The sequence below is a fragment of the Egretta garzetta genome, unplaced genomic scaffold, assembly GCF_000687185.1.
Source record: "Egretta garzetta isolate BGI_Z169 unplaced genomic scaffold, ASM68718v1 scaffold584, whole genome shotgun sequence".
In the NCBI taxonomy this organism is placed as follows: domain Eukaryota; kingdom Metazoa; phylum Chordata; class Aves; order Pelecaniformes; family Ardeidae; genus Egretta; species Egretta garzetta.
Window position 1 is genome coordinate 174333 of NW_009259529.1, and position 27452 is coordinate 201784.

A 27452-nucleotide genomic window follows, 5' to 3' on the forward strand; every position below is an offset into this window, starting at 1 on the left:
AGGGAAAGATTTATGCAAAAGAACAAAAATATCTTAACACCAAAATCCGAGCAACCAAAACTTAGAACACTTGACAGAATAAATGCACCATCTGAAAATGTTAATTTTGGCAAATAACCAAGACTTTATTTGAACAAAGGATAGGTTGTTCTAAGGTATTTTACAACAGTCAAGTTTTAAATCTTTTCTATTTACTTCTAAATTAGTTATAATTTAATACAGTTATGCAGTTATAGCCCAAAAGCATGGAAAAAAATTAAATTCCCTTTCTCTGTCTCTTCCCCCACAGAGATGATATAATACAGTAATTTGTGCAGCAAGTTGAAAAGAAATGTTCTGAGGGAATCCTGTTTAGCCTTAGCTAAATTTGAAAAATTGTGGGAGTTACATATTACACAACTTCCATTCATTCGTAATTTGATAGTGTACATTGATTTTTTTGGCAAAATGACAGTCCTTTGGTATGTGTAAAGAATATTCCAGTGTTAGTACTAAGACAGTTGTATGTTTGAAGTGCTCAAGATGCCCTTTAGAATGTATATATTTTTGGAAAGAGGTAGAAAAGATTGTTTTGGGTTTTGCAACTTTTATGAAGCAGTGTCTTCAGGTGACATGCCTACAATTTGAAACTAAATGAGATTGTTGATGATATAATTTGATGCACAGAATGAAGGAACTGAGTGCTCTGAGCTCAGTGTTAATCTTAAGAGATAGTATGTGGACCTAAGGTATCCTTCTGTTGATTGAGGAAAAATTGCTATGGAAGTTTAAGGTTCAATGCATCTGAGCTTCCACAATAGCAGTTTTGATTTTTGAGCAGATAATCACATTGCCAAACAAATTAGTTAAAGTTTATTCTACAGATACCAGAGAATCAGCTTTACTGAAGTTAAAAGTATTCACGCTGCTTATAAAGCTAAGAGAATAACTGAGGAGAACAACTGGTTGTCCTTTTGGTGTTTGAGCTCGCGACTTGTCAGTTCTGGTCTTCTACGTCAATATGCTTGCTGCTATTTCCACCTTTGCTTTGGTATCTTTTTATCACTAGTGTTTTAGATTTCTTTCCTGTCCACAGAGATGTCTGCTGTAATAGGAGACTCTTGGGGAACCTACTGATCTCAGAGAACTGTTTACGATCACCTTTTGATGCATGATACAGTGTATGCAAATCAGAGAACAGGTACATACATTTCACCTTTTATCTGAAGAGGAAGTATTTTTTCCCCAAGTAATGATGGTGAACAATACTTCAATTATTTACCATATACAAGTACCTTTGTTCAAGTATTTGCAGTACTACAACGCTGCAGCTCATAAAAACCAAGTGAAAATGCCCTAACTGTGAAACACTGAGTTACTTCTAGTGTATCTTTTTCATGTTGTTTCATTAAGAGATTAAACTGATTCATTCTCTGTAGTAAAAAGAAGCTCTTCTTGGACACCGCAATAACAATTGTTTTGCGTAGAGCAGTTTGTTCTGTTGTTTTAAAACTACAAAATGAGATGGAGCAAGAATCTGGTGCAATTCTTTAATTTGAATAACCCGTCAGCTTTTTAGGTTAACGTTACTATTTATCTGAATGTGCATTTTCCTTAAACTAGCTTCTTCCAGAGCTGTGGAATTTTTCATCAGGGATAAGTACGAAAAGAAGAAGTATTATGATAAAAATGCAGTTAATGCCTTCAATGTAAGTAAACAGTTTCACCAAGAATTCTGTCACTTTTCTTTTTTGAAAGCTACATAAGAGAAATGTAGAAAACATTATGTATGTTAATACGTCTTTCACAGTTGAAACCTTCTTGATAGAGAGCTAAATGCTTTGGTTTATATCTCCTGAAAGCTATTTCTAGGTTCTATAACTTCAACATTCATTGTCTATTACATTTATAACAGCAAAGCGTCATGATCCAATAAATAGCTTGCTTCTGACTCTTTATATTGTCTTTTTCTCTTTCAGTGATGGGTAGTTCTTCAACAGTATACTTTGAGTCCTTTCCGAGTATCTTTTTCTGTGTTACAGGGATAAGATAGGGTTACTGTTTCTGGTGACTTTGTCTCCCCTCATTCTCTGTAATACCTTGATGAGAAATCCTAGGGTGTTTTGGGCCCCTTTTCTGAGGGTCTTAGTGCTCTGCTGAATCCCAGTCTTGCTTGCAGCAAGGTGCGCTGTAAGAGCAGACATGGGCAGTGTAGCGAACCAGCTGTTTAATTGCATAGCTGTGGGGTCACTACTGTAAGTTGGTGAGTGCTTTTCTGGCAAAGCAGTTTTGAGAACGTCAGCCTCGTTTGGTTTTTTTCGATATGGCTGTTTCTGGGGCATACAATCTTGTTTATATATTTTTATTTATATATGTGTATTTATGCTTAAACAGTCTCCTCTATACTGACTTTATTTAACTATGACCTAACATGTAACTTAGTACTCCATCTTACTAGGCAGTGAACTTTGACAGGGAAGCGAGTGCAAGGGTGAGTGTAAAGAGTGGGAGTTTATGCTGCCTTTGCAATATGAGAGAATAGATCTTTGAATTATAGTTTCATTTTAGAAGGAAAAAAAGCCCAAACCTGGAAACTAGGGAAGTGTATTTCATTAACTGTTGTTGAAATAGGGGGAAAATTGCTTCACTTAAGAGGTAAAATACAGTTGTGGTTTGAATCACACTGTCAGCTACCCTTCCTTACTTTTATTCCAAAGTAGAAAATAGGAAGAATTATTTAAAATTATACTACTTTAAAAAGCTCAAAAGACTCCCAAGATCTTTCTAAACAGAGAATCTAGGTGTCTAATATAGTAGTCCACTGCTGCCTTAGTATGTTTGAAGGAGTAATCAGATTTTGCTTTATCGTATTGCAGACGAATATGAATTGCTTATCTGTCATAGCAGCAAGGATAGAATCCAGACAAGCTGAAGAGATGCATGTTACTGCTGAGTAGGGAGCACCATTTTATTTCTTCTTACTTGTGCTTTTCGTTCACTGACTAATGTAAATGGCATAATCTCTCTGAGATAGGAACAAAATCTGATTATGAAATACTTTAGCAATAGGACTCATGCACGTTCACATTCACTTGGATTTATTCAAGGCCACCAAATATCAGGTTTGAGGTGGGCAGTCTGAAATCACAGTTATGGCAAAATCCTAAAAGTACATGATACTAAATTAGCTGAACTAGTAGCGTAGCACCTGTAGTCCTGGTCTGCTCATGTTGGGTTACCCTCCTTGGCTCTGGTTGCCGCCCAGCTCACATGGGTTTATAGTGCTTTGACTGGTGTTCAGCGATCATCTTTCGAGGGCACCTGGGACTGACAGGGAAGAGGAAGAAAAGCTGAAGCTTGGCCTCCATTCTGCATGTCTGATATGCTGCTTTTCTGCTCCTGGACATTGTTGGCAGGGAAGAGGGGAAGTTATCCTATACTTCCAGCACATGGACGTCTGTGGGGAGTTTGGGACGAATGGGGTGAGGAAGAAGTGCTGCAGGGGTACACATTTCTGTGCCCCCATGCAGTGGGTGGTGATGGTTTCTAAAGCTTTCCTTTTGCAGTCCTGATGACTTCTGAGACACCTTCCCTCTTCCCACCCTGCCAGGAGGTGGCTAAGATTCCCTGAGAACTGAGGGGCGGCTGTGGAGGAAGGGGAAGATTCCTGGTTGTAAGCTTCAGCCCTCTGCCAGGTGTTTTGGTAGTATCAAAGCACTTGCTAGCACGATAGTTTCACGAGTAGAAGTCTTGTGAACTGTTCAGGTGGGGTGTCTGTGCTATGTCATGGTAAGTTCTCTTCTGGAAAATTTCTTTACCCCACTTACTTTTGTAGAGAGCACCCTGTGTCCTATTTTTAATCAAAATCAGCATTGTTGGGGTGACATGAGCTTTTAGCACGCTTACTTTTTGTGATCACCTTTGAAATAGCGATTCCTTCTGCTTGGATTAGGACCAGTTTAAGTTGGAGATGCATATGCATGTTGTCATTTGGTAAAATGAGTCCCTTCTGGGTGTGAGCAGGTAATACAGAAGTGCAGAAACAGGCTTGCTATGCCCTAGGGGTTGCTTGCCTTAACCAGGTAATTTCACTGAAGCAGTGTCTAAAAAATCTAAGGGGGTTTCCTGGATTTGGTCCACTGTTACAAGTTGTTTGTGGTAAAAGCTTCCTGTAGCATTAAAGGTGTTTTGAATAGATTCTCTTAAAACATGCAGTACAATATTTCTTTTAGTTTAATTTTGGCAAGATCATAAGCTTTTCAGATTTGTACAACATCTGTGTTGATGTTAATGTATTCTGTCTGTTGGACCCCAGGAGTATATGTCAAAGTTCAGTTCTTGGCTCTGTGATGCTCAGGATTCACGTATCTTATCTTTTGTTGCAAAATTTGTATTTATAAGTGTTAATTATATGAGCTGTTTCATTTTCTGACAAGACTGTTGTATTACTAAATTTGTTTTTTAGGGACACACACTATAATAAAATTAGCTAGTGCAGAGACTAGTAGTGCCATCAAACATGCAGACTAGAAATAGGAAAAAAATGAAAAATTAAATTTTTTTTTCACTGTTCACTGAAAAGCAATGCAGGATAAAGCTATGGGCAAAAAAGCAACTGCAGTTTTATTGGCTGCTTACATTTTAAATAGAATAATGCATTTAAATAGAAATGAAATATACATTAGAAAAATCTAATGCTGACTGAAAGCAGCCTGACTTTAAAAAATAATTCAAATCTATTAAAATGCGTAGATCTCAGAGTTTTCTGATGCATTGTTATTGGGAAAATGTGAAATGCTGGTTCTGTATCAGTGCTCAAGACTAAATGAGTGGTACAAATTACTCAGCTGTTATAAGTGGATTATCAGTAAATAGTTACTCTCTTGTTTTCTGGCTCAGACTCAGTGCAGGCTTGTGACTTGTTTATTGAAAGACCTAGGAGACTGACACCCTTGAACAGTGGTGTGTTTGGTTTCTGGTTTGTTTTTGTTTTGGTTTATTTTTTCCTTTGTTTTTTTTTTCTTCGTGGCTTTGTTTTGTTTGGTACTGGGGAATGTTCTGGTATCATTTAGGCCTAATACTCAACCACAATCTTAGGCTTTAGCCTTGAGAAAAATCTTTGGGAATGTAGCAGAAATGGTAGCCCCAGGTGCTCTGGGTCAGGTTAGGAGAGGTAGGTAAAGGAATTTGTCAAAGTGATCACACTATGCTTGTCCTTTCTTTTCACAGATGTACTTTCACATGTACTTCAGGTGAAACAAAAAGCAGGAGCTCCAATTCAGAATAAGCAGCTTGAGGGGGGAAAGCCTGGGAAAAAATGAAGTGATGTATTCATTACTTCTTACCAACACTGATAATACAGTTAAAATCAACCCGACGTTTTAAGGACTATGTTAATGTGGATGAGTTTTATGGGTGTCTTTCAGGTTTTTTTGAATGTTTATACTTTTTTAGATCTTACTTGGAACAGAAAACTTTTTCTAATAATTAGAATTTTTTTAAGTTACATGTGTGTTTGCTGCTTCATAATGTTGTTCTTGTCTTACGACAAGAAGAAAAAGTTTTAGAAAAATGTATAACAACAATGCATTTGTAGAAATACTTTATTTCTAGAGCACTGGAATATTGCCTTAAAAAAATGTTCTGTTTAGCTGCTGTTAAAGTAGCAGTATTTATTTTTAAGTTTTATTCTGATCAATGTAAAGAAGAGAATTTTCAGTATGTTAAGCCTACTCAGGGAGGCAAACTGATTTTTTTTTTTCCTACCCCATGAAAGTATCTTCTGATGCATGTCAGCTCTATGAAAAACTCTTATAGGTGAAATGATCTGTAAATGCTTGAATACAGTTGTAGGTTTTGATATTATGACTAAAACTGTGAAGGCAATGGTATAGTTTTTATCATGTTTAGGAGAATGTATCCTTACTATCAAAATTGATTCCATGTAAGCAGTGTAGCCCATGACGGAGTTAAAAGCAGTATTTTTCAAGCCAGTGCCTGTTGTAATTCTCTCCCAACATTAAGGTTGGGTTCACAGTAGTACAAAAGATCAACACTTCCTTTCTCAGAAAGTAGTTCATAGTCCTACTGTGGTGAGATCTCGGTTTGTCAAGACTTCTGAAGACCGACTGCTTAAGAAGCCCATGTCTCTTGTCTGACCAGCTGCCTTCCTTGTTTTGCCTTGGTATTCTGTAATTGTGAAACATTCAGGACTTCATGGTTATTTATGCTTTTTATGAATTTACATTTTTAAAAAAGGAATAATACAAGTAAAAACACTTGAAGCTGACAGGCTGTTACTTGGGAATATATATATATAGTAATATATATATTTGTTCTGTGAGTAACACATATGATTTGATATTGTTAATTGCAGGAACTTTTTTTGCTCTTTGAATAATCAACTTAGGAGCAGCAGCAGCTCTTAGCAAGTCAACTTATTTTAGATATCCTCAGCATAATGTCCTCCCAGAATTAATTTTCTGCCAAATCCCCTTTCTTAATTTTTAGGCATACGTAAGCTGTGAATGATGCAAAGTATAGCACAGAATCCAATGAAACAAGCTTCACATAGTAGTGAAATGATTAGGGAGTCTTTATAAATGTGATGCATCTAAGATAGGGTGACATGAGCAATTCACTGTGCGATATGCTGTGCTGTTTGACTTGATTTATCCCTGAAAGCTTGTACAATGCAATTGAGAGCTTGCATCAATTCTGTGGTGAACTTCTGTGGCAGTTACCACAGATCGAATGGTGTGAAGTCATTTTGTATGTTAAAACTCTCCTTCAGGTGGGTGCTGACATGAAACTGTTCAGGAATATCATTCCACTTCAGACTTGCACCTAATTAGCACTTTCAAGCATAAGCAAATCTTTTTATGTTCATCATAGGGTTTTTTGTACACAACAATCCTAGAACTGAAGGGTAAAGCATGCAAAGCCATCTCGCCTCTAGCAATCTTAGTCCTGAAGACTGTTGCTTATTAAATCTTTTGTTTGCTTTGGGCTCTCATTAAACTCTTTATGCTCCTTTAGTTTACTGTCTCCTGGAGCAGTCTTAGAAGAGCACAGCTTACTATTATACAAACACCTTTCCCCAAGAATCTGAACTTAAATGCTTAAATAAATGACTTGAACTTTTTCAGAATTGTTGCAGTAAATATAAATGGCAACTTAAATGCTTAAATAAATGACTTGAAGGACTTTTTCAGAATTGTTGCAGTAAATATAAATGGAGCAAATATGAGCCTTGTTGGAGACACAAGACATATTCCAGGAGAATGAAATATAAAGCTATTGTGATTATTTTTTTTAATGAGAATAAAGTGCCTTACTATTTTAGAGTCACTCCTTATTACAGCAGAGACTTGCAATAGTTCTAAATCTGGGTATATGAAAGGAACTCCCAAATGGAAAAACACCATACAGGCTGGTCAGCTGTCTGCTTTAACTTACTTGCTTTTTAATCTTTTTTGGCTTGGGTTTTTTTTTCCCCTTTCCTTTTTTCCCTGTTTAGGCTTTTCTCCTGTGTTCTTCTCACCAGACCTTAGCACAATTGCAGTTAGTCTTTGGTTTTTTTTTTTCCCCTTTCCTTTTTTTCCCTGTTTAGGTTTTTCTCCTGTGTTCTCACCAGACCTTAGCACAATTGCAGTTAGTCTTTTGTTTCTGTATTTCTTTTGCCTTTATTTTTTTGTCTGGGATATGTTGGTAATTTGCTGGATAACTTGGTATTCTCTTACTGCACCATACCACTTACTACTGCTTCCAAGAAAAACCGTAGATGAAGATGGTGACGCTGAGCCAGAAAAAAGAAACTTGGGTTGGTAAGACTGTGCAGCCTGTGGTTATCACAGCTTGTGTGTTTATGCAAAGGGGATTTTTTCTTTTTTAAACTTAATTTCCTGTGGTGATATTTTCTTGGAAGCTGTGGCAGATCTACCTGTTCTTGGCTTTTGGGCCAGGTTCTTTTCCCAGTTCTCATGAAACTTGTTACCTGTACTGGGGATACAATGTTTACAGTAGATTTTCTAACATCGACAGCAGATGTAAGAGACGTTTAATGAATTGAAAATGGAATGTTTGCAGCTCATTAATAGAAATTCTGTTACAGGCTGAAAAAATGATATCACGGTGTATTCAAGGCTAATTGTCATCTTAGTTGAACTACCATAAATTTGATTCTTTTGAAACACTTGAATGAAACTGAAAATGGATGGTGTATAGCTTGGTTTGAATGCACGATGATGAGTGTTCTCAGGAATCTGTTTGGAATATCACAACAAATGCTCGCAGGCAGGCTGCCTTTTCTAGTGAAAGAGAGCAGATTTCGGATGTTAAGTCACACTCCTGACTATCACAACAAAGCAGTTATTTGACAAGTTCACTTTTTGGCCTTGTTGCTTTCCCTTGATTATCTAACCAATCCTAAGACAAAGGAGTTGAATCCAGAACTGAAAATGGAAGGTTGCTGGAGAGATCACTTTCTAGTTTGGAAGAAGTTGTTCAGAGATTAGATTTACCCGTATTAGTAACTGTAATAATAAAACCAGAAGAGTAAGACTGCATTGCTTCCCCTCCATTCTTATATCTTAAGAAACAGATAGGCATCATCTGCTCAACTAATGTGAAGGCAGTTCGAGTTGTACAGGAATATGAGTATGTAACAACTTCCCAGTCTGGTAGCTCTTTGCTTCAGAATTAGTAATCAGTTTAAAAGAACGGAAATGCTGTTGTTTAAGAGAGAAAATATGCATATATCATCTTTCTCATCATTGTTATAGAATTTAGCTGATCCCATGGCTGCTTCTCTACTTAATATTCCTGTCTAATTTCTGCCCATCCTTTAATAGGTTTATCACCAGTACCTGGAAATTATGTCTGAGGTGGCAGTAAGTGGGTAGAATTTGCTCTTGTTGAAGGGAAGGGTTTATGAAAGGTCAGAGCCCTTGGCTTGGTACAGGTCAGAAGAGAGCTGATAAAAATGCATTGACTGTGTTTCTGTGCTTGGGTGAGAGATGCTGTTTTGGTTTTTGGGTACAAATAGAATAATTCAACATTGTGGCTATGCCTGACAGGGAGAAGTGCTCAAAGGGTGACTTCAGCAGAAGTAATTTGTTCACTCTGGAAATAAGGCAGAAGTATGACAAGCCCAGTGGCTCCAGGACTGGTGCTCTGCATCTCTGAATACTTTGGGATTTTTGTTTTTATGAAAGTAAATTCTGAACAGAGTATTCATCTTGACTGATGATTTCTGTATTGAGTCCCAAATAACTAGACCAGATGATCTCCTGAGGTCCCTTCCAACCCTTGCCATTCTGTGATAATTGTAATCAGAGCTATGCAACTGGTAAGGTGGAGAGACAGTTGTTAATCATGCTCATGGTCTTAGATGCAGTGGCCAAGAGAAATAGCAAACGGTGCTTGTTTTAGGGTTTTTTTGGGAATTAGCAAGAATCTCCCACAATTACTGATTAAAGGAAGTAAGCTTTGAAGGAGATGATTACAGTTTACCAGTAAGCCAAGAGGAAATGTGTGATTTTTAGAACTGAGGTTCCAGAAAGTATAAAATCTGTCTAAAATACACTATTGAGTAACAGCTGCTGGCGTGATTCTTTGAGACCTAGGACTGCACTAATGAAGGGAATTCTGGGACCCAATCTGAATAATTTAATTGTATCTACTACATGCTGCTATGTTAAAAGCAATCATATTTTCCAGATTTTTTAAAAACTTAACACATCCTCTTCGATGTAAAATAAAAACTGTAAAAAGACAATCTTTCTTAAGCTTTTGTTTATTTTTATATCTAATACAATGATCCTTATGCCATACAAGTAATGAGGAGAAGCAGTGAGGTCACTGTGTTGGATGTGGATAAAGATTAGCTATGTAGGTATTATCACAAACAATCTCTGCAGCTTTTAATACAAACAAGTATGTAGGAGAAGAAAGAGCATAATTTCTCAGAATGCAAATGCAAATTGCCTTGTTCAGGGTGGATGGTGAATCAATGTAAATGGATTCCAGATACTTTCAGTCTCAAAAATTGTGAACTGGCACAATCTATTCCACTACATAGAGTGTGAATATATTATCATGTCCTGACATTGTTTAGAGAACAGTAAACAAAGTTTCTATATTTAAGAAAGGGTGTGAATTATGTATGGAGCAGAGCTTCATAAAACTCCTAAGTTCACTGAAGAAAAAGAATAATGGGTCTACATTTGCCATGCTTCTGTAAGACATTGTGTTTAATTTAAGAAGGATGAACATAAACAGGCAACTGGATAAAATGTGATGTGAATTTAGAGATTGTGATGGCACATCTTCCAGAAAGTTATCTTAGAGGAGATTATATCCATAATACATTTACCTCACTGAAGTATGTCACATGGGCACCTTAAGATGGTTAAATTAGGGTGTGATAGTATACGTGAACAGTAAGTTTATAGTAGTTAGTATTGAGAAGCATTCAGTCATTGGCTTGGAGAGGGGTTACCAGTTACCCCTCCCGATAGTGCAAGAACCATAGTGGATTTTTTAGCGGTCTATGAAGAATTTGTGGATCAAGTGATATGAAGTATTATTGAAATATGCTAATGATGATGGGCATCAATAGGAAGCACTGAAATACCATACAAGAATTACGACTTGAGGGCAGGTATAGTGAAAGTGGCATAAATTACTTTGAAAGATCATGCTGTTAGAATGGGTTGGATTATGGAATCCAGAATAGCTGAGGCTGGAAGGAACCCTTGGAGATCATCCAATTCCCCCTGCTCAAAGTGGCATCAACTAGAACAGATTGCTTAGAGCCATGCCCAGTTGGGTTTTTAATATCTCTAGTGCTGGAGAATGCACACCCTCTCTGGGTAACCTGCTCCAGTATTCAACCACCCTCACAGTAAAAAAAAAAAAGTTTATTCTTACATTTCAGTGTTTCACTGGAATTTTGGTGTTTCAGTTTACATTCAGTGTTTCTTGGTCCTGTTTCTGGATAGTCTGCCTTAGTCTTTGCTCCCTCCCACCAGGTATTTGTACATGTTGATAAGACTTCTTCCCTCCTTTTTCTCCCACTAGCTTTCTCTCCTCCAGGCTAAACAATCTCAACTTGCTAAGCCTCTCCTTATCTGAAAGGTGTTCCAATCCTTTAATCAGCTTTGTGTCCCTTCACTGGATTTGCTCCAGTCTGCCCATCTCTCTCTTGCACTTGTGAGCCCAGAACTGGCCGTGTTGCTGGCTCCTGTCCAACTTGGCCACGCGAACCTCCAGGTCATCTTCTGCAAATCTGCTTTCCAGCCAGTTGACACTCAGCCTGTACTGGTGCATGGGGTTATTCCTCCCCAGGCGCAGGACTTGGCACTTCCCTTTGAACTTCATGTGGTTCTTGTTGGCACATCCTGCAATGGTACTCTGAATGGCACCTGCCTAGTGTATCAACCACGCCTCCTCATTTTGTATCATCTGTGAACGTGCTGATGAAGTACTCTGTTCCATTGTGTGGGACATAAATGAAGATGTTAAATAGCTGACCCCAGTATCAACTCCTGAGTGTACCACCAGTGACTACTCTTGAGCTGGACTTTGCCCAGCAATGGTTAAATGAATGAGTTAGAGAAGGCAGGGTATGGATTTTCAGTATGCTGGTTGCATTCTTAGTAGCTCCCACATGCAGGGTCTTGTTTTCCCCACTTCCATAAGTGCTTTCATGTGAGCAGTAGTTCACACAGCTGGACCATTTAGCTACAAGTTGTGATGTCCATGTAAAGAAAACTTCAGCCAAGGCTGGAGTCTGCAGTGACTGTGTTGCCAGTTTAATGTGGGTGATGAAAATGTAAGATCTGATATGCAGCAGGGCAAGCCACTGGGGAAAAAAAAAAAGGGTATTCTTCTGAAGTGTTGGGAAGCTCTCATCGAAGACAGTTTTCCCTGCAACAAATACAGAATACGTCTGTTAAGTTGGACAGGGGAAATGGAGAGCACTCCAATAAGAGGTTAAAAGTTTTGTTTATGCTGTGTCAGCCTTTGATTAAACCATGGGTGACTCTACCGAGAGTCTCAAGAGGTGGTTATCTAAAGGAGAAGCTAAATAATCTAAAGAAAAAAAATGTGGCCAACAGTAGGTACGGTTACTCTTGGTCAGAGTTGGAAAAAATACTTTGCATTCAAGTCTATTATTGTTAAATATATCTGTATTTCCCAGAACGTTGAGTAATTGTATCTCTGCTTGGTGTAAATTTTATGTGTCCATAGCTCTGCATATATGCAGAACTACAGCTAGCTTTTGCACAAGCCTCACTGCATTCCTATAATGAGATAGGGGCACTCCGAAGGGATGGAGGAATGGTAAGCATGTTCAGAATATTGACAGAAGAGCAGTACCAGCTTCTTTGAAAAACCAGCTACTGCTGTGTTTGGTGAAACATGCGACAACCTTTTTTATGTGGTGTCCAGCAATTAGAGCACTGAATAGGGGGAGACATTTTTGTAACTGTAAAAAAAGCCTTGCTAGTTAGTCTAAAGAACTTCTGCAGAAATTAATAGCTAAGTGTTATTAATAGTACCTTAGTATTCTTACACTCCTTTCAGTATTTTGAGAATAGGCTTCTTTAAAAAATGGTAAGCAATTGGTTGCATGTTCATATGCATCTAATAGCAGTCTGTAATTAGTGGTGCTTTAAAATAAATTACTAATTTTAGTGTTGTCAACATTCATTGGAGATGTACAGTAATAAAGTCAAAAGTCTGCTAAAATGGGAAAAACATATATAGTAGCTGAACGTAAAGCTTGTAAAATCATCATAAAGCAGTCCGCTTAGGTTATTTCCCTGTATATTGTGTGCATATAAAATGGCCACTCGAGGGCACCTTTGTATTTGGTTCAGCTGCTGATTTCCTGAATATATTGTCATGGTTTGATAATGCACTCATTTTTTAGTCTCCTGAATCTTCTGAGTGATAGCACCCTAAATTTCATATTTAAATCGAAGATTAATACAGACTTCTAAAGATTTAATTTGAACCCTTTTTAATAAAAGGCTAAATAACAACATGCATTACAACAGGAACAGGATTTTGGGAAAACTACAAATAAAAGTTGATGAAAACTTTATTTAGTACATTGACCTTAATGACCATAAGTGTTTGTATGACTGTTATCTACCATCAGAATTATGCTAGTACAAGTTGAACTAAAGTAAAATCATTCTTAGGTTTTGCATGTTATGTTCTTCAATAGCTTCATTTAGTGCTTCTTCAAGCTTACTTTTTTCACTTGAAATCATAGTCTCGTGCGTAGACTATATCAGAGCCAGGGGCCAAATACTGTTTGAATTCATGTTTTTATGTGAACTATTAACATACTGTGTATTTGGATAGTGCCACTACTAAGTGATAATAAATACTGTAGAAGTTTTTTATGGACAAAAAAAGGACAGGTAGCATATTGCCACATAAGAGGGGCAACGAACTGGAGTAACATTGTAAACCTGCAGAACCTTTCTTTTCCAATCTTACGGGTTTTGTGAACCAAGAGCACAGGTGAAAATGGAAATCTTACAGTGCTATTGCATGCATATGCATTTTCTTGCTCAGCACTTAATGTACATGATGCTTTAAAGACAGTATTGAGTTTCATTATGCAATATGGTTATTTTTACTTTGTCACCTTTCTAAAAAGGTGTCCCAAAACACAAACAATGGTAAGAAATTCAAGAATTGCTAAATATGAAGTTACTACAAGTTTTTTGGTCTGAAACACAATTGAAATTCTATGGACATGGGAGTATAAACATGGAAACCTGAGAAACCGCTCCTTGCCTTCATTGCCCCTTTTAGGCAATTCTGAAGTCACTTCTTAATCAAGAGACCCGACTACTCTTAAGTTAAAAACTAAAATGAAATATTCAGATGCTAGTTGTCAGTTTGCAGTGCATTAGTAATGCACGCAAGCATGTCAACTTTATTCTTTGTCTAGCAGCACGTATGGTTGATTACAGGGGTTTCCATCAGTTTTGTCTGGTACTTCAAAGCGCCAATAATCAAGAACATCTTAGTTGAAAACTTTCCAGCACATAGCGCTCACATATGTTATCAGAGTAGATCAGTGTGTGCGGCTTTACTTGAATTCTGGAAGATGACTGGAAATTGCTTTTTGGATTTTGATGTAGAAATTTAGATGAATTTACAGATGTGGCCGAAAATGGGGGAGGTTTTGGTCACTTGTCTTTAGTGGTTATGATGACAAATATTACTCTTAGTACCTATTTGCTCAAACGTCTTTCTATTGGATCTAAATTAAACAAAGATATTTTTTTTTCTACCTTACCTGCTGTCTGCTCTACAAACTTCGTAATTGATGACAATGTTGGCCAGTTTTTCTAGAAACTGATTCTTTAGCTTTTTTCCTCTTTGTTTCCACTGGGATATAACAATTGGATTAAAACTGACAAAGTAGAAAAGTGATAACAGAAGACAATTATTGCTGTGGAATAGTTTGGGGGTTTTTTTTGCAAACCACATTTTTTGGGGGGGGCTACACTACAGAGGGGTTGTCTGCTTTGTAAACAACAGTATTTTAGGTATTCAGACTTGGACCCAAACATGGAGTAGATCTTCCTTTGCTGATGTTTCTGGTCAAGTTTATGGAAGTAAGTCATTATTAATAAAGGCTGATAAAATACCAAATAGAAAACCCGTATGTTACTTCCGTGGGGGATTACATAGTGCTGCTTTTCAGTGATCTGAGTTTCCTAAAAAACAGTTTTAAAATTATTATTAAAACCTTGGTTGGCAATGCTGAGTGGTGATCAGGGTTCTGCTATAAATATTTAAAATGCATTTGGGGCTTTCAACTAATTAAAGGCAGTTTCATCAGGACCGAGTGACTTACTCCGGGAGAGTGGGATGCATTTACCTGTCATGGGTGAGTGGTTTGATCCGGGGGTTAGTCTAACCTCAGCACTCCCACTACTGGCCACGAATGTAGAAATAGGTCACTGAGCAGATGCTTTCTCATTTGCCATTTGTGGGCAAGCTAATGAATCTCTTTTGACTGCAAATGGGAACAGCTCTGTGGGCTGCTTTATCACTGCAGTAGTTTTAAAAACAAAGATTTACTGGAAATACAAGCCAGCAGCACAGGACTTGTTGTGAGCTACTGCTGCTTATCAGTCTTTCATCTGTTCAATAACCAGTATCCCCCTAGCTAATGGTACATCTGCACTACAAACAGGACGTACAAGGCATTGATACTAACTTTGAATGGTCTAACCTGGATTTTGGCAATAAAGTCATCAGAATAGCATCAAGGTTGTTTAGGGTTGCCCTTTGCTAATGAGAAGGATTATTTGTGGAGGGTTTTGCTATACATTACATCTGTAAAGTGCACTGCAGTTTGAAAATATGAACATACGACAGCCTTGCAAAGTAAGGGCTGGGGGACAGTACAAGGGAAAATAAAACCTGTGAGGTTTTATCGACATCTCAGAATATCAATCAACTTAATTGGTTTGCTAAAATATGGCATTCGGGTTAAAAATGAGTGTTTTGAAATCTGCTGAAAACCAAGCACTTGATTACTAAGGTGTTTGGTTTCTCTTTGTGCTTGAAGAGGGTATTAGCATCCATAATGACTGGGATACTGGTGAAATTTCAGTCTTCTAACTGAAAAAATCCTAAGGTAATAAAAGAATACCCTTACACTGCAGTGTTACGATAGTTTTTTGTTTTATTTGATGGTAGTTCTGGTATATGGACATGACAAAACACGACGCCTGAGCGCAGAGGAGGAGCAGGATAGTTGGTGCTGCAGGGACTTGATTCTGGCCGGAGAGTCCTGCCCCTCGCTGCGGCTCCCCTGTGCTCGGTGTGGGCTATGTGGGATTGCTCGGAGGCCAGGAGGCAGCTGGTCCAGTGCCAGCTGGGAACCATAACAGGGTTAACAGGTCAGCTGTACCTTAAGCATCACTTTGTCCCAAGGGCAAGTATTTTTCCAGGCTTCTCTGGTACCCTGATCAGCTCTTGCTGCTCTGATGGCTTAGCCACTCACCATGACAGACTGCACCAGCCTCACTTTTAATCTCGCTTTATGTTTAGCTTTATCCAGCCACTCAGTTTGACTTCATTGTTTTTTTTTTTCATTCAGATTTCCTTAGCTGGTGCAGCCTGGTAGATAACAAATTCAACATGATGCAGTGGTGATAAAGCTGTTCAGCAGCCCCAACTCATGCTGTTGCTTTCATTATATAAACTTAATCAGTTCTTTATACATTGTAATGTGTCTTCTCTTAAAGATTAGCTTTTTGCTTAGTTGGTATTTGCATACGTGAAGTGTGCTTTCAAGTGCTGGTTTTTTAGCCTGAAGTGAATGTAGTGTTGCTGTTTATCTTCAAGCATTAGCTCGGGCATTTCTCAACTTGTACATCCCGTTCCATATCCCAGGGTAGACAGCAACTGCTTTTCACTCTGTCTCCTGCTTAGAGCTTGCGTGATGCTTCTCCATTACTTGATTTGCAAAACTATAATAATTACTCTCAGGCCTTCATAGGATTACCTTATCCTAGGTTAGATAATCCCTTAATTTATGAAGATGATATGCAGGTTGAGAAGAACTATTATGGGAGGATGGATATGTGATGCAGTCATCTACAGTGCTGATTTTCCCCCTAGCCCTAAATGAAATTCTGCTTACCTGCTATTTGTCTATGAGAGCTATCAAGCTTAAATTCTCTTAAAATCTGTAGCATACAAAAGAACGGAGCAAAAAACCCCGAAACAAAATCCCACGTTATCTTTAGAAACTTGAAAGCATATTTAAGATGTTCCATTCTCACAGTTTCACACATTTGCATTTAATTGAAATCTTAGTAAGGAACCCATGTTCCTTCCATGGTGTTTGAGCTCATACTTTAATATATGTAATTAACTAATCATTTTTTCTGACATCTTTATTTGGTTACGATGTAGTATAATCAGAATAAACAGGATCCCTGTGTTTCTATAGCAACTGAATGCTACAGTTTGAGAAACTGCTTCATTGCAGCGGATGTATCCGTAACTCTTCTAATAAACTGAGGATTTAAAACAGTAAATTTAAAAATGAGAATTGTTTCATATTTCTGCAAGTAAAATTTGGTTTAAAAATTAAATCTTATAAATCTCTTTCCTGAAGCTCTAAACCACCTTCCAGGATAAGCATACTTTCTGAGTTTGTAAAAATACTGAACATACATATTCTATGAATATTCCAACTATATAAGCTATGGTACTGGTAGGATTTTTTGTAAGAAATATGGGGTATTTAGACATGAGGTAGGGGGGTTTTTTGCAGCTTTCAGTTTCCTTTTAGTGCAAGCTGGTTTTTCTAAACTAAGTAAAAACATGTCATCTAAATTGGTTATTTTGATCCAGCATAATGACTTGCTCTGTAATAGCTTCATTTGTTCTTAAATTTTCCTTGTAGACAGTAGAGGTGATACAAGACACTGTAGAAGTGTCAGCTTTATTGCTCTGAAGATCTTCTACATGTTTGGCAAATGTAATTCAGTTGCATTTTTGTAGTAAGGGGAGTAGAAGGATAATGTTTCCATTAAAGTGATCAAATATGCATAAAGAAATAGGATAGGAAGATGTATGAAAATGCATTTAGAGAAATCCTATTTTCTTGAGCAAACTGCATCTGTTGCATATGTAACTTACACCTTTTGGATAATTCTGGAAGTCTAGTGGTGCTAATAGCAGTTTTATATACTGATTCCAAAAAAAGAAGTATCACCTGTCTAGAAGGTCTGGCGTCCTACTGCTAGGATGCAGCTTTATATTAACCCTAAGCTCTTTAGTCATTTGGAGTGCTCATAGACAAGAGTTAATTAGAACTTTAATTAATGTATAACTTCCAGAGTTATTTTGCATTCCTCTTAATAAAAATATCTGTTACAGTGAACAAGAACAAAGGTACTCTTTTCTCTCCCCCTCCTCTGGGACAGTGTGCCTTCATGCTTCAGGACATTAATATTTCAATAGTCACACTGGATAAAACTGAACAATGGATGAAACCTAATTATTTTTCTTAGGCCTGTGATATGATCTTATCCAGGTTCATTCTCTTATATTCTGTTCTAGTGAATTTCATTTTAAGTCACTACCTGACAGATTTCCTTTAAAAATCATACTGATAAAAAGGAAATACTTTGTCTCCTCTTTTTGTTTTTTTCTATGTTGTGTTTTTCCCCCCACCCCCAAAATGGTTGGGGGGAAAAAAAAAGAAAAAAAAAAAAAAGGAAAATCATGTGTCTCAAGCTGCCTCTGCTCCTGCCCCTTCCCAGCTGTTCTTGCTTATTTTCTTTCTCATTTCTTTCCTGTTTTGTACAGATATCCTCTTCTGACGCTGCTCAGCCTTTGGCATCCTCTCCTTCTCTGCAAGCTGCTGCTGAGAAGAGCAAAGCAGAGGTATATTGCTAGCGGGTGTAACTCTTGTCAGGTTACTGCTTTGCACAAATGTTTACATTTATATAGAGTAATTTCACTGAGTTAACTAGAGAACTTGAACTCCTGGTAATAGTTCAGATATGTAAAATATGCCCCCTTGCCTTCTGGACTGGATAAATTAAAAGAACCGGTACAGTGGGACAAAGCACACGCGTGATTGTTACCTCTTAGTGTTTAGATGTCAAAACTCTGATTCTGCTTGGGTTTAGTGTCACAAAACTGTGGAAACACCATTTCATTCCCAGCTAATGGGCATGAGTGATGTTACCTTGTTTCCTCAGCAAAAGTTCTCAGTATCTTTTTTTACATTACTTGTTTCAGGATCTAAATTACCAGTACTGTTCCAGCCATGTAGTTCAACCTCCTTGGAGATAAATACAGAACTAATTCAGTGACACTTCTGTTAAGTCACGCTGGTTTTAATATCCCTTGTAGCTGGGCTATATGTGTATGTGCTGACGTTGCATTTACTGTTTAGAAGAGCCTTCAAAAATCTTAACCCACAGACAAGTAGTAGATGAGGCATTGTTTGTATGAACTTTCAGTAAATGTCAAAATTTGCAACAATAATGAAATACTTTTTTTTTAGAATACGAATGCTCGATATTAGGCTCTTGGATACTTCACTAAATTGAGACTGTATACGATATATGAAATAACTTACGATCTAACCATAAATCATGTTTTTTCTTCTAAATACAGAAAATGTGGACAGATGCTATAAATTATTTGAGTTCAGCCATATTTAGACATTAATTAAAATTTAAATGACAGTGTCATGGACTGGACCGCAAACCTTGATGAATTTGATATGCCTTTGAAATTGTACCAGGAATAGCAGCAGCCACTTAGAATGAAACCCGCCTTTCCTTTCTTACCCGCCTCTCTTGAGTATTCAAATTTAAAGTTCCTCTGTGTAACTAATAGGCCATGTTGTTGGAAATGAATCTTGGGAGGAAAAAAATGAATAATTTTTGCTTAGAATTTAAGATCAGTATAAAGCCAATTTCATTTTGTTATCTTCATAGTGCCTTTTGACTGCTTTTGCAAGTAATGAAACACTTGAGTTGAAGTTCTGGTGTGAATACAGCATCTAAGAAATGTTTTTATTTGGTCTGAATTCATTTTTACCTAATGGAGCTGAAGCAGAAAGCTTGCATATTGAATTGTGAAGTGTGAAGATGAAGGAGTTACGGATTTTCGAGTCCACAGTGAAAATGAAGTCAATGAAAATAAAGTCACTGGGAATCGAGAGAGTTCCTGTAGGCTTTGTGAGGTGTGGAGGCAGAAACACTGGTGAACAGTTTGTTTTAAGTCTTCGTATTTTCACTATGAAGCTGTTGGGGATTTATTAAGGGCAAGGAGAGGCATTTATTTGTGTTTGGTCACCTTTATGGAGTGTTTACTATACGAAATTTACTGCAAGCCCTCCTGGTTCTCGAAGTCCTGAAGAATAAAAGTTTCCAGATACTTTTTCCTGCAGAAGCAAGGTTTTTCTAACAAAACATTTTTAAAAAATGCTGAAGTCAGCTGGAAATCAGGACATCCTGAAGATGATCATATGCAAAAGCTTTAACACTTTTTTCATTTAAACATATTCAAGTAAACTTAAGGTACTGTATTTGAGAAGTATGTTACGACATTTCCAACAACCTTTCCCAGAAGGAATAGAAACAAATCGCAGTTGTCTAAGATGTAGAAAAGCTTCCACAGGAGAAGAGATTAGGTTTATTTAAATTATTGAACTTGGGAAGGTTGGAGTGGGGACAGGAAATGAAAGACTTCTGGAAAAGTTATTGCTCTGACAGTGTATTTGTGTGCAGAACATGATTACGGTCACGGGATTTTGAGAGTCTTTAGAATGCAGGTTGGTACTAGGATCGGTGACACAGTAATGAAAGAAAGGCTAAGCTTCGTTTGAAAGGCATGGCTATGCATTTGTAATCTTAGTTCAGTAAGCCTGCAAGTCTTAGGTTATTATGATGGCCTCGAAATAAAACACTGCTCTATACTTGTCCCAGTCAGACAAACTTTTCCTTGAACCCCTGGCGCTGCCACAGGTGAGATAACAGAGTTGGCTGGGCCTCTGGTTTGGAATACTATGCTCATTTTTGTCTTCCTGATGTTCACTAAACTAAGTCGGCCTCTGTTTCTTCAAAACAGACATTCCAAATTCCCCTTTTCTGCAGTTTCACGATTGTGATCATTGCTTCCTGCTGCCCCTGTGACACTCACATTTAAGCAGGTGCTTGGTGTGATGGTCTCACTTTACAGGACCTGAGCATTCAGGTTAATGCCTGATGAAATAATTCACAGGAGTTAGTTGGGGCTTGAGTAACCTCAACTGAGTAACCCTAATCCATCCAACAAATATGGTGAAAGTTTTGAAAATTGATATTTGAAGTTGTGAAGAATGTGTTACTTGGGTTCCCCTGTGCCCAGTCACCCCCCAAAATCAGAAAAAAAGAAAAACTCCTTCATCTTAGTGTTGGAACTATTTTAACCAAATGTCATATTACACAGATTTAAAAAATGGATATTTTTTTGATGTTAAGAAAAAAAGATCCTTGCTGATAGACACCTGTAGCCTAGTAATCTGTTTTATTTTTAATACTGGAGCTGCATGGACAGTTATCTAACCTCTCAAACTTCCTCCTAATATTGGGAAACATGCTAAAAAATAGTGTCTTGTGGGACAAAGCTGTTTCAAAGCTTTGAACAAAGGGATCAAAGTCTAATGACTGAAAGAATATTTAGGAGCTGCTGTCTCATCTCCTTTATTACATATGGTAAACTCTTATTCCATCCATTTTAATGTTCAAATATACTCACTAATACTATGCTGTAGTTATACAAGGTAAATGCAGGCAGGTTGCTAGGTCTAAAAATCACTACTAACACTGTCAAAGCAATTGCTGGCCTAAAAAGTCCGTATCTTCTGTATGTTATGATGCCTCTGTATGATATTATGTTTTTCCTCACTCAGACTGGGTCTGTAATACTGCCCCATCTATTCATTCAAAACAAAAATGAAAAACCTTCTGTAATGTCATTATGATGCATTCAGCGTAAAGGGATCTCTTATTTTTCCTCTTTCTTGAACTACTTAACGTCTTATGACTCAGTGGGTCTGTCATATGGCCCAAGTCAACGTTTTACATTCAGGAGTATTTTTTTAAGACTTCTAGGTTAGCTTTTAAAAATTATTAATTCTCTGCAGAAAGATGCATGCAAATTACCTTATTGTAGTTCTTTGGTCAAAGAGACCGGCATCTGTTCTGACGACAGAGGTTATCAGAGTTAATGGAATACTTGTAGATGGTTTTTTCTTTTCATATCTGCTTAGCTTAGGAGAAGCAGCGCTGATTCTTTTTTCCTTCTGCTTATAAGAAGAAATGCAGATGAGCAGGTGAAATAGTGAATTTCTTGAATTCTAAGGTTACAGTATTTTTAGTGGTACTATATTTGAGAATTTCTTGAATTCTCAGATTTACAATATTTTCAGTAGTACTGTTTGAGCAAAATGAGTCACTTCTGGAAGCAGAGCAGGTAGAAGCATAAACTCGGAATTGAAAGGGAGTAACTGTAGATCTCTGTTTATATTCTGGATGACTGTGGACATTCAGTATGTTTGCAAATGCATTGTTATTGAGTAATAGTAAAATGCCTTTTTTTTGCAGAAGGAAAAAGAAAAAAAGAAAGATGAGAAGAAGAGAGAGAGAGAATCGGAAAAACCATCAAAACAATTAGCAGTTGAAAAGGTAATCTGGTTATCTAAAAAATACACATAGTATTAGACATGTATAAATTTGAAAAATAATGAAATTTTTCATGTATGTGCATCTATGTATATAAGTGCATGTGTGTGTATGCACAGTAATCTGGATGATCCAAATGAATGGTTTACTTGTGCTGTTGCTCGCATACTGAGGTTGGTTGACCATATGATGAGGAATGTGTTTGGGGGAAGAGGGAAGTGAGTTAAGATTTAAGCTCAGATAATTACGGGTTTTAAGATGTACCATTGCTATTCTTGCACAGAAGATTTCCAATTTTATTGAGCACTGTGTGGTCACTTAATACTCTCTTTCATAAATGAATCCATTTTAAACATAACTAATTTATAGAATTGAATTAACAACTCTAGGTAATTTGACAACATTCAAATAGATCATGTCACAAAACATGACAGACAAACTAGTTAAGGTGCTTCTTCACACAGCTATATTAAAGTATAAAGAGCAGCCATAGCAATGTCAGTACAATTAAATCATGTACACTTCTGTATAGAGTTAATATTAAACAAAAATGAGTAATTTAAGTATTAAATGTAGTAATTTCTTCTAAGACAGATGTCTTCTCTCAGATGATGTGAATCCATTAGTATGTTCTGATCTGCAGTGTAGTCCACAGAATGCATTGGCATCTCCATCTGTCAGTTTATTCCTGAGTAGTGCTGTGTTACAGTTATGAAGAATATTGTGTATTCATACATTATGATTGCAGATGTATTTCTAGTTCAGTTTTCAAATAGCTGTTTATTTTGCATAATAAAACAAGATACAAAAATATGTGCACACTTGGAGGAGAAAAAAAAACCCTCCCCAATACAAATATCTTTTTTCTGAAATTGGAAAGCAGTTTTGGAGTAAGTTGGTGCAGAAGCAAACTTTGTTATGACAATAACAGCTTTGCTGAGCTAGTGGAACAGGATATCCTTATTCGTATGGTAGGAGGTTAAAGCATATTAATGGATGACAATAAAAATACTAAAATTGTTGATTACTGAAGTTTTACAAGGGCATCCAGTCAAATGAAATGTTTTATTCTGGTCCTTAGAACAATAGACTTTAGTTATGAAGGCTAAAAATGTTGCTGTGGTTTGGAAGTCTTAACTTTCTAAACCCCAAAGGTCTAGTTATGGTCTGTGGGAGAGAGGGTATCCCTTTGCAAGGATGCCTGAACCTTGCCACATGGCTGGGAATACTTGGTTAGGTGAGGAGAAAAGATGACAGTGCATAGTTAGAGCTGAGGGACTACCCTAATACTTGAAATAAAAACCAATTCAAATGCCACTGATTAGATTTACATTTGAAATGTCATTAGATTACCAGTTAATCATTAAGCAAGTAAAAAGTATTTTGGTTTAAGATGCTTGTACTACAAAATGTGGAATTTGGTAAATATATCTGCATTAGATAATAGTGCTGTTGTAACAGCTGCAAAACATTTGAAATACTGCAGCATATTTTATTTCATTATTATTGTGTCAGTGCTGATTGCTCAAATGGAACTCATCTATGTGTCATCATTTTAATTTAAGAGATTCTTTAAGCTCAGGCTTTTCAAGGCTTTTAAGAATCATTCAAAATAAACTTTTTATATAAAGCCTGTAAACTTTAAGTGTTTTAAAATTGCAGTCACATTCTAGAATCCAAAGGAAAGAGACCTTGTCCTGGTTTCAGCTGGGACAGAGTTAATTTTCTTCTTAGTAGCTGCCATAGTGCTGTGGTTTGGATTCAGGGTGAGAAGAATGTTGATAAGACACTGATGGTTTAGTTGTTGCTAAGCAGTGCTTACACCAGTCAAGGACTTTTCAGCTTCCCCTGCTCTGCCAGGGGCACAAGAGGCTGGGAGGGGGCACAGCCAGGACAGCTGACCCCAACTGGCCAAAGGGCTATTCCAAACCATATGATGTCAGGCTCAGTATAGAAACTGGGGGGAGCTGGCTGCAGGGAGCGATTGTTGCTTGGGGACAGGTTGGGCATTGGTCAGTGGGTGGTGAGCAATTGCATTGTGCATCACTTGTTTTCTGTATTCTTTTATTATCATCATCATCATCATTATTATATTCCTCTGCTGTTTTACTAAACTGTCTTTATATCAACCCATGGGTTTTACTTTTTTTTTTCCGATTCTCTCCCCTACCCCACCAGGGCAGGGGGGGGAGAGTTGAGCGAGCAGCTGCGTGGTGCTTAGTTGCCGGCTGGGGTTAAACCACGACACTGGTATCAAATGCTTGCATTTCCATTGGAAAGTACTGGTGAGATAGAGGGCCAAAAGGTTTTATTTATATATATGGAATAATACATTGCTAGTTTTGTGGTGTGATGGTGCTTCAGGGAGTTGCTAAACATTAATATTCGTCTGAGTTTGACTAATAATGATACACTTCACATCCGGTTAGAGACTGTCTATAGGATATTTTAAATATTGCATGTTGAATCAGTAGGGGAATGCTGGCACCTTCACCATAGTATCATGACCAAGCAATTGGCAGTTCTACCACAGTTTTGAGACTTTTCTTGATTAAGGTAATTCAAGCAGTGTTTTAGCCATCCTGTAGAGGAATCAGTAAAGATGGAAAAAAAATGACAGGCTTAAACTAGTAAAAGGTTGAAAATGAAGCTGTAGAAGACTTCAGATCTCTTTACAAGTGTCATGTACTCCTACAAGTCTTCAGTTCCTAATGTATTCTTTTTTATATCTCATATCAAGTTTAAGTTTCTTAGCTCTTAAAACAAGAATATGCATCCTAAAAATTTAAAATGTTCACATTCAATTCTCATGTTCTGATCTCTGCTTCACAGAACTGACTAATCTGCTCCTGCATCTGCATGAGAGCCTTTCTCTGGTGATTACCTGATCTTTAGCCTTTAACAGCCTGAATGTCTAGCATGATTTCTGTTGCATTTTCAAATATTGCTGAAAGCTTGTAGCATTGATTTAGTAAACTGGTTATTCCAATATTGTGTTAATGTGTCAGTTAATTATGACATAAAAGATACTTTGTTGGTTAGCATGCTTTGATAAGTAAAAGGAACAGAAATCATCTTTTAACTGATTTAACAGTAGTGGGGTTTCTTACTGAAATTGCTTTTCAGTAAGAATCATCATGTCCTTAAAGCGAGTTCCGTGGGAAACATTTTTTCTGAATGTTTGAGTTGGAGACTGCTATCAGATGTAGAGTAGAATTTCCTCAAGATCAGAGAGACCTACTGCAGAACAGTGAGTAGGAAAGACACTTGTTTGACAGGGCTGTTCCCCTTTCTGTGACAAAATTACTGGGTAGTTTTTAATATAACAAGATCTTACTATGTTAGCCTCAGACCGAGTCTAGTCTGGTGATTAGTGTTTTATTGGAAGCAGCCAACAGAGTGATGTTCCACACCAGATCTGCAGTATTCTTTAATAAAGTAAAGTGACATTGCAAAATTACTGGGAGCTGTAATGGGTTTTTTCAGGGTAATTGAAGAAAGTTGAGAAACTTGCATAACTTACCCAGGGTCCTTCCTCCCACTCTCCCTGTGCCGTTTCCACAATTACAGACCTCAAGTTTCCTCAGTGCTCATGCTTAAAATAACCTTATCCTTACAGTTACTTTGGAAAAAAAAAAAAGTCAAGAAAACTGCAGGAACAATTATTATACAGTTCTTCGTGACATGAAAACTGGGGCCAGGTTATGTGGAGTTGAGATGTCCAGTCAAAGCCCAGCTTGTTTGCAAGCAACAGAAATGCCAATTTTAGCAACGTAAAATGTGTTGAATTGAAGGAAGAAATAATCAAACTGAGCTAATTGCATGCTTCTTAGTGCTTCTTACAGGCCAAGAATAATAGTACAGGGCAGACTGTCATGCAATGAAAGCAATTTTTAGATGTTCTGTATATACAGTTGAGTTTAAGAGATTTTAAATTGGCTAAAAAAAATTAAATTTGGTACTTTAAGAGTCCATTTCAGTAGTGGGGAGAGAAGAAAGTTGGTAGCTTGACCACCAGTCTTACCTCTTTCATTGATGGTAACACATGAAAATTTTTCGTTTCTAGATGAGAACAACAAGCTAGGCTTTTAATAGCAGTTTTTTTAAACTTCATCATCCTGCCCACCCTTTTATCAGATGCTGAGGAGCTTTCCCTTATTATTAATTACTCCTTTGCACAGCTGAAGTTGGTGAAATTTCCTAAATCAGCCATGGTTTTCTTTTTTCTTTCTTTTCTGCCTAAGCTGACTGAACAAGTTCTCAATTTGGGAACAGAGTAAAACCCTGAACTCCTTTTTATTTCTAGTATCTCTACTGAGTAGGATTTTGGTTCATCCTTAGGTAATTGAATGTGCCTAATTTACAGTCCTTCGGTGTCTTTAAAAAGAATACGTAGCCTACATATCCTGCTGGTGTGTGAAGGAGTTACCAAAGCCTCAGTACATTTCAGAACTAAAATTTAAACTGTGCGGTCATTTTAGATTCTGCTTACAGCACAGAGGAGCGCTTCAGGTAAGCTCCGTGCTGCTTCTTCGTGCGGCATGTTGGAGCAGGGTCTGTGCGTGCTCCATCCACCTGTTTTCCACTGCAAGGAAGCATAGAAGGAAAGGAGATGGGGTACAGTCCGGACATCCAGGCTGAAGGATCAGGACCGCATATGCGGGAAATGGCCAATGTGTGAACTGTGGAGTTTGGGTGCCCCAAGGATAAATGAGGCCAAGACTGGACTTTGAGGAAGACTTCTTTTGCGGACGATCAAATGGCACAGTCGCTACAGAACGGACAGGCAACTCTTTGTGCATTTGGCAAGACTGCTAATAAAAGTGGGTTGCGTCAAGTATTTCATTCAGTAAAGTACTTCCGTTGCACAATACTTGATTTAGAACAGAGAACTTGGGTTGAGTGCTATGAATGAGACTTCTTGAATTTCAGAGCAACTAGGACAATTCTAGTTTTTTTTCAAAACATACCTTTTTACATCCATCTGCTGTACAAATTCAGATCAAAAAAAGTCATAACTAGGTATGATGTCTTGAGGCTTTGGCCTGCTCCAAAAGTAAAGGGGGAGAGAATTCGTAAAACTTTCAGATTTTTGTAGGGTTCAACTTTTTATATAGTTTTAATTTTTAAATAATCATAGAATCATAGAATCATAGAATGTTTAGGGTTGGAAGGGACCACTAGTGGTCATCTAGTCCAACCCCCCTGCAGTGAGCAGGGACACTG

General features: G+C 37.5%; 1 protein-coding gene across 1 annotated transcript in view; it reads left to right on the forward strand.

The window, feature by feature from the left end:
- The window catches only part of SMAP1 (small ArfGAP 1), a 77294-nt gene that overhangs the window by 3228 nt on the left and 46614 nt on the right, over positions 1-27452 (forward strand). The window contains exons 3-5 of the mRNA XM_035893103.1: positions 1613-1688; positions 18352-18429; positions 22149-22229. Coding sequence (XP_035748996.1) covers positions 1613-1688; positions 18352-18429; positions 22149-22229 — 235 coding nt within the window. The remainder of the gene's footprint in view (positions 1-1612; positions 1689-18351; positions 18430-22148; positions 22230-27452) is intronic.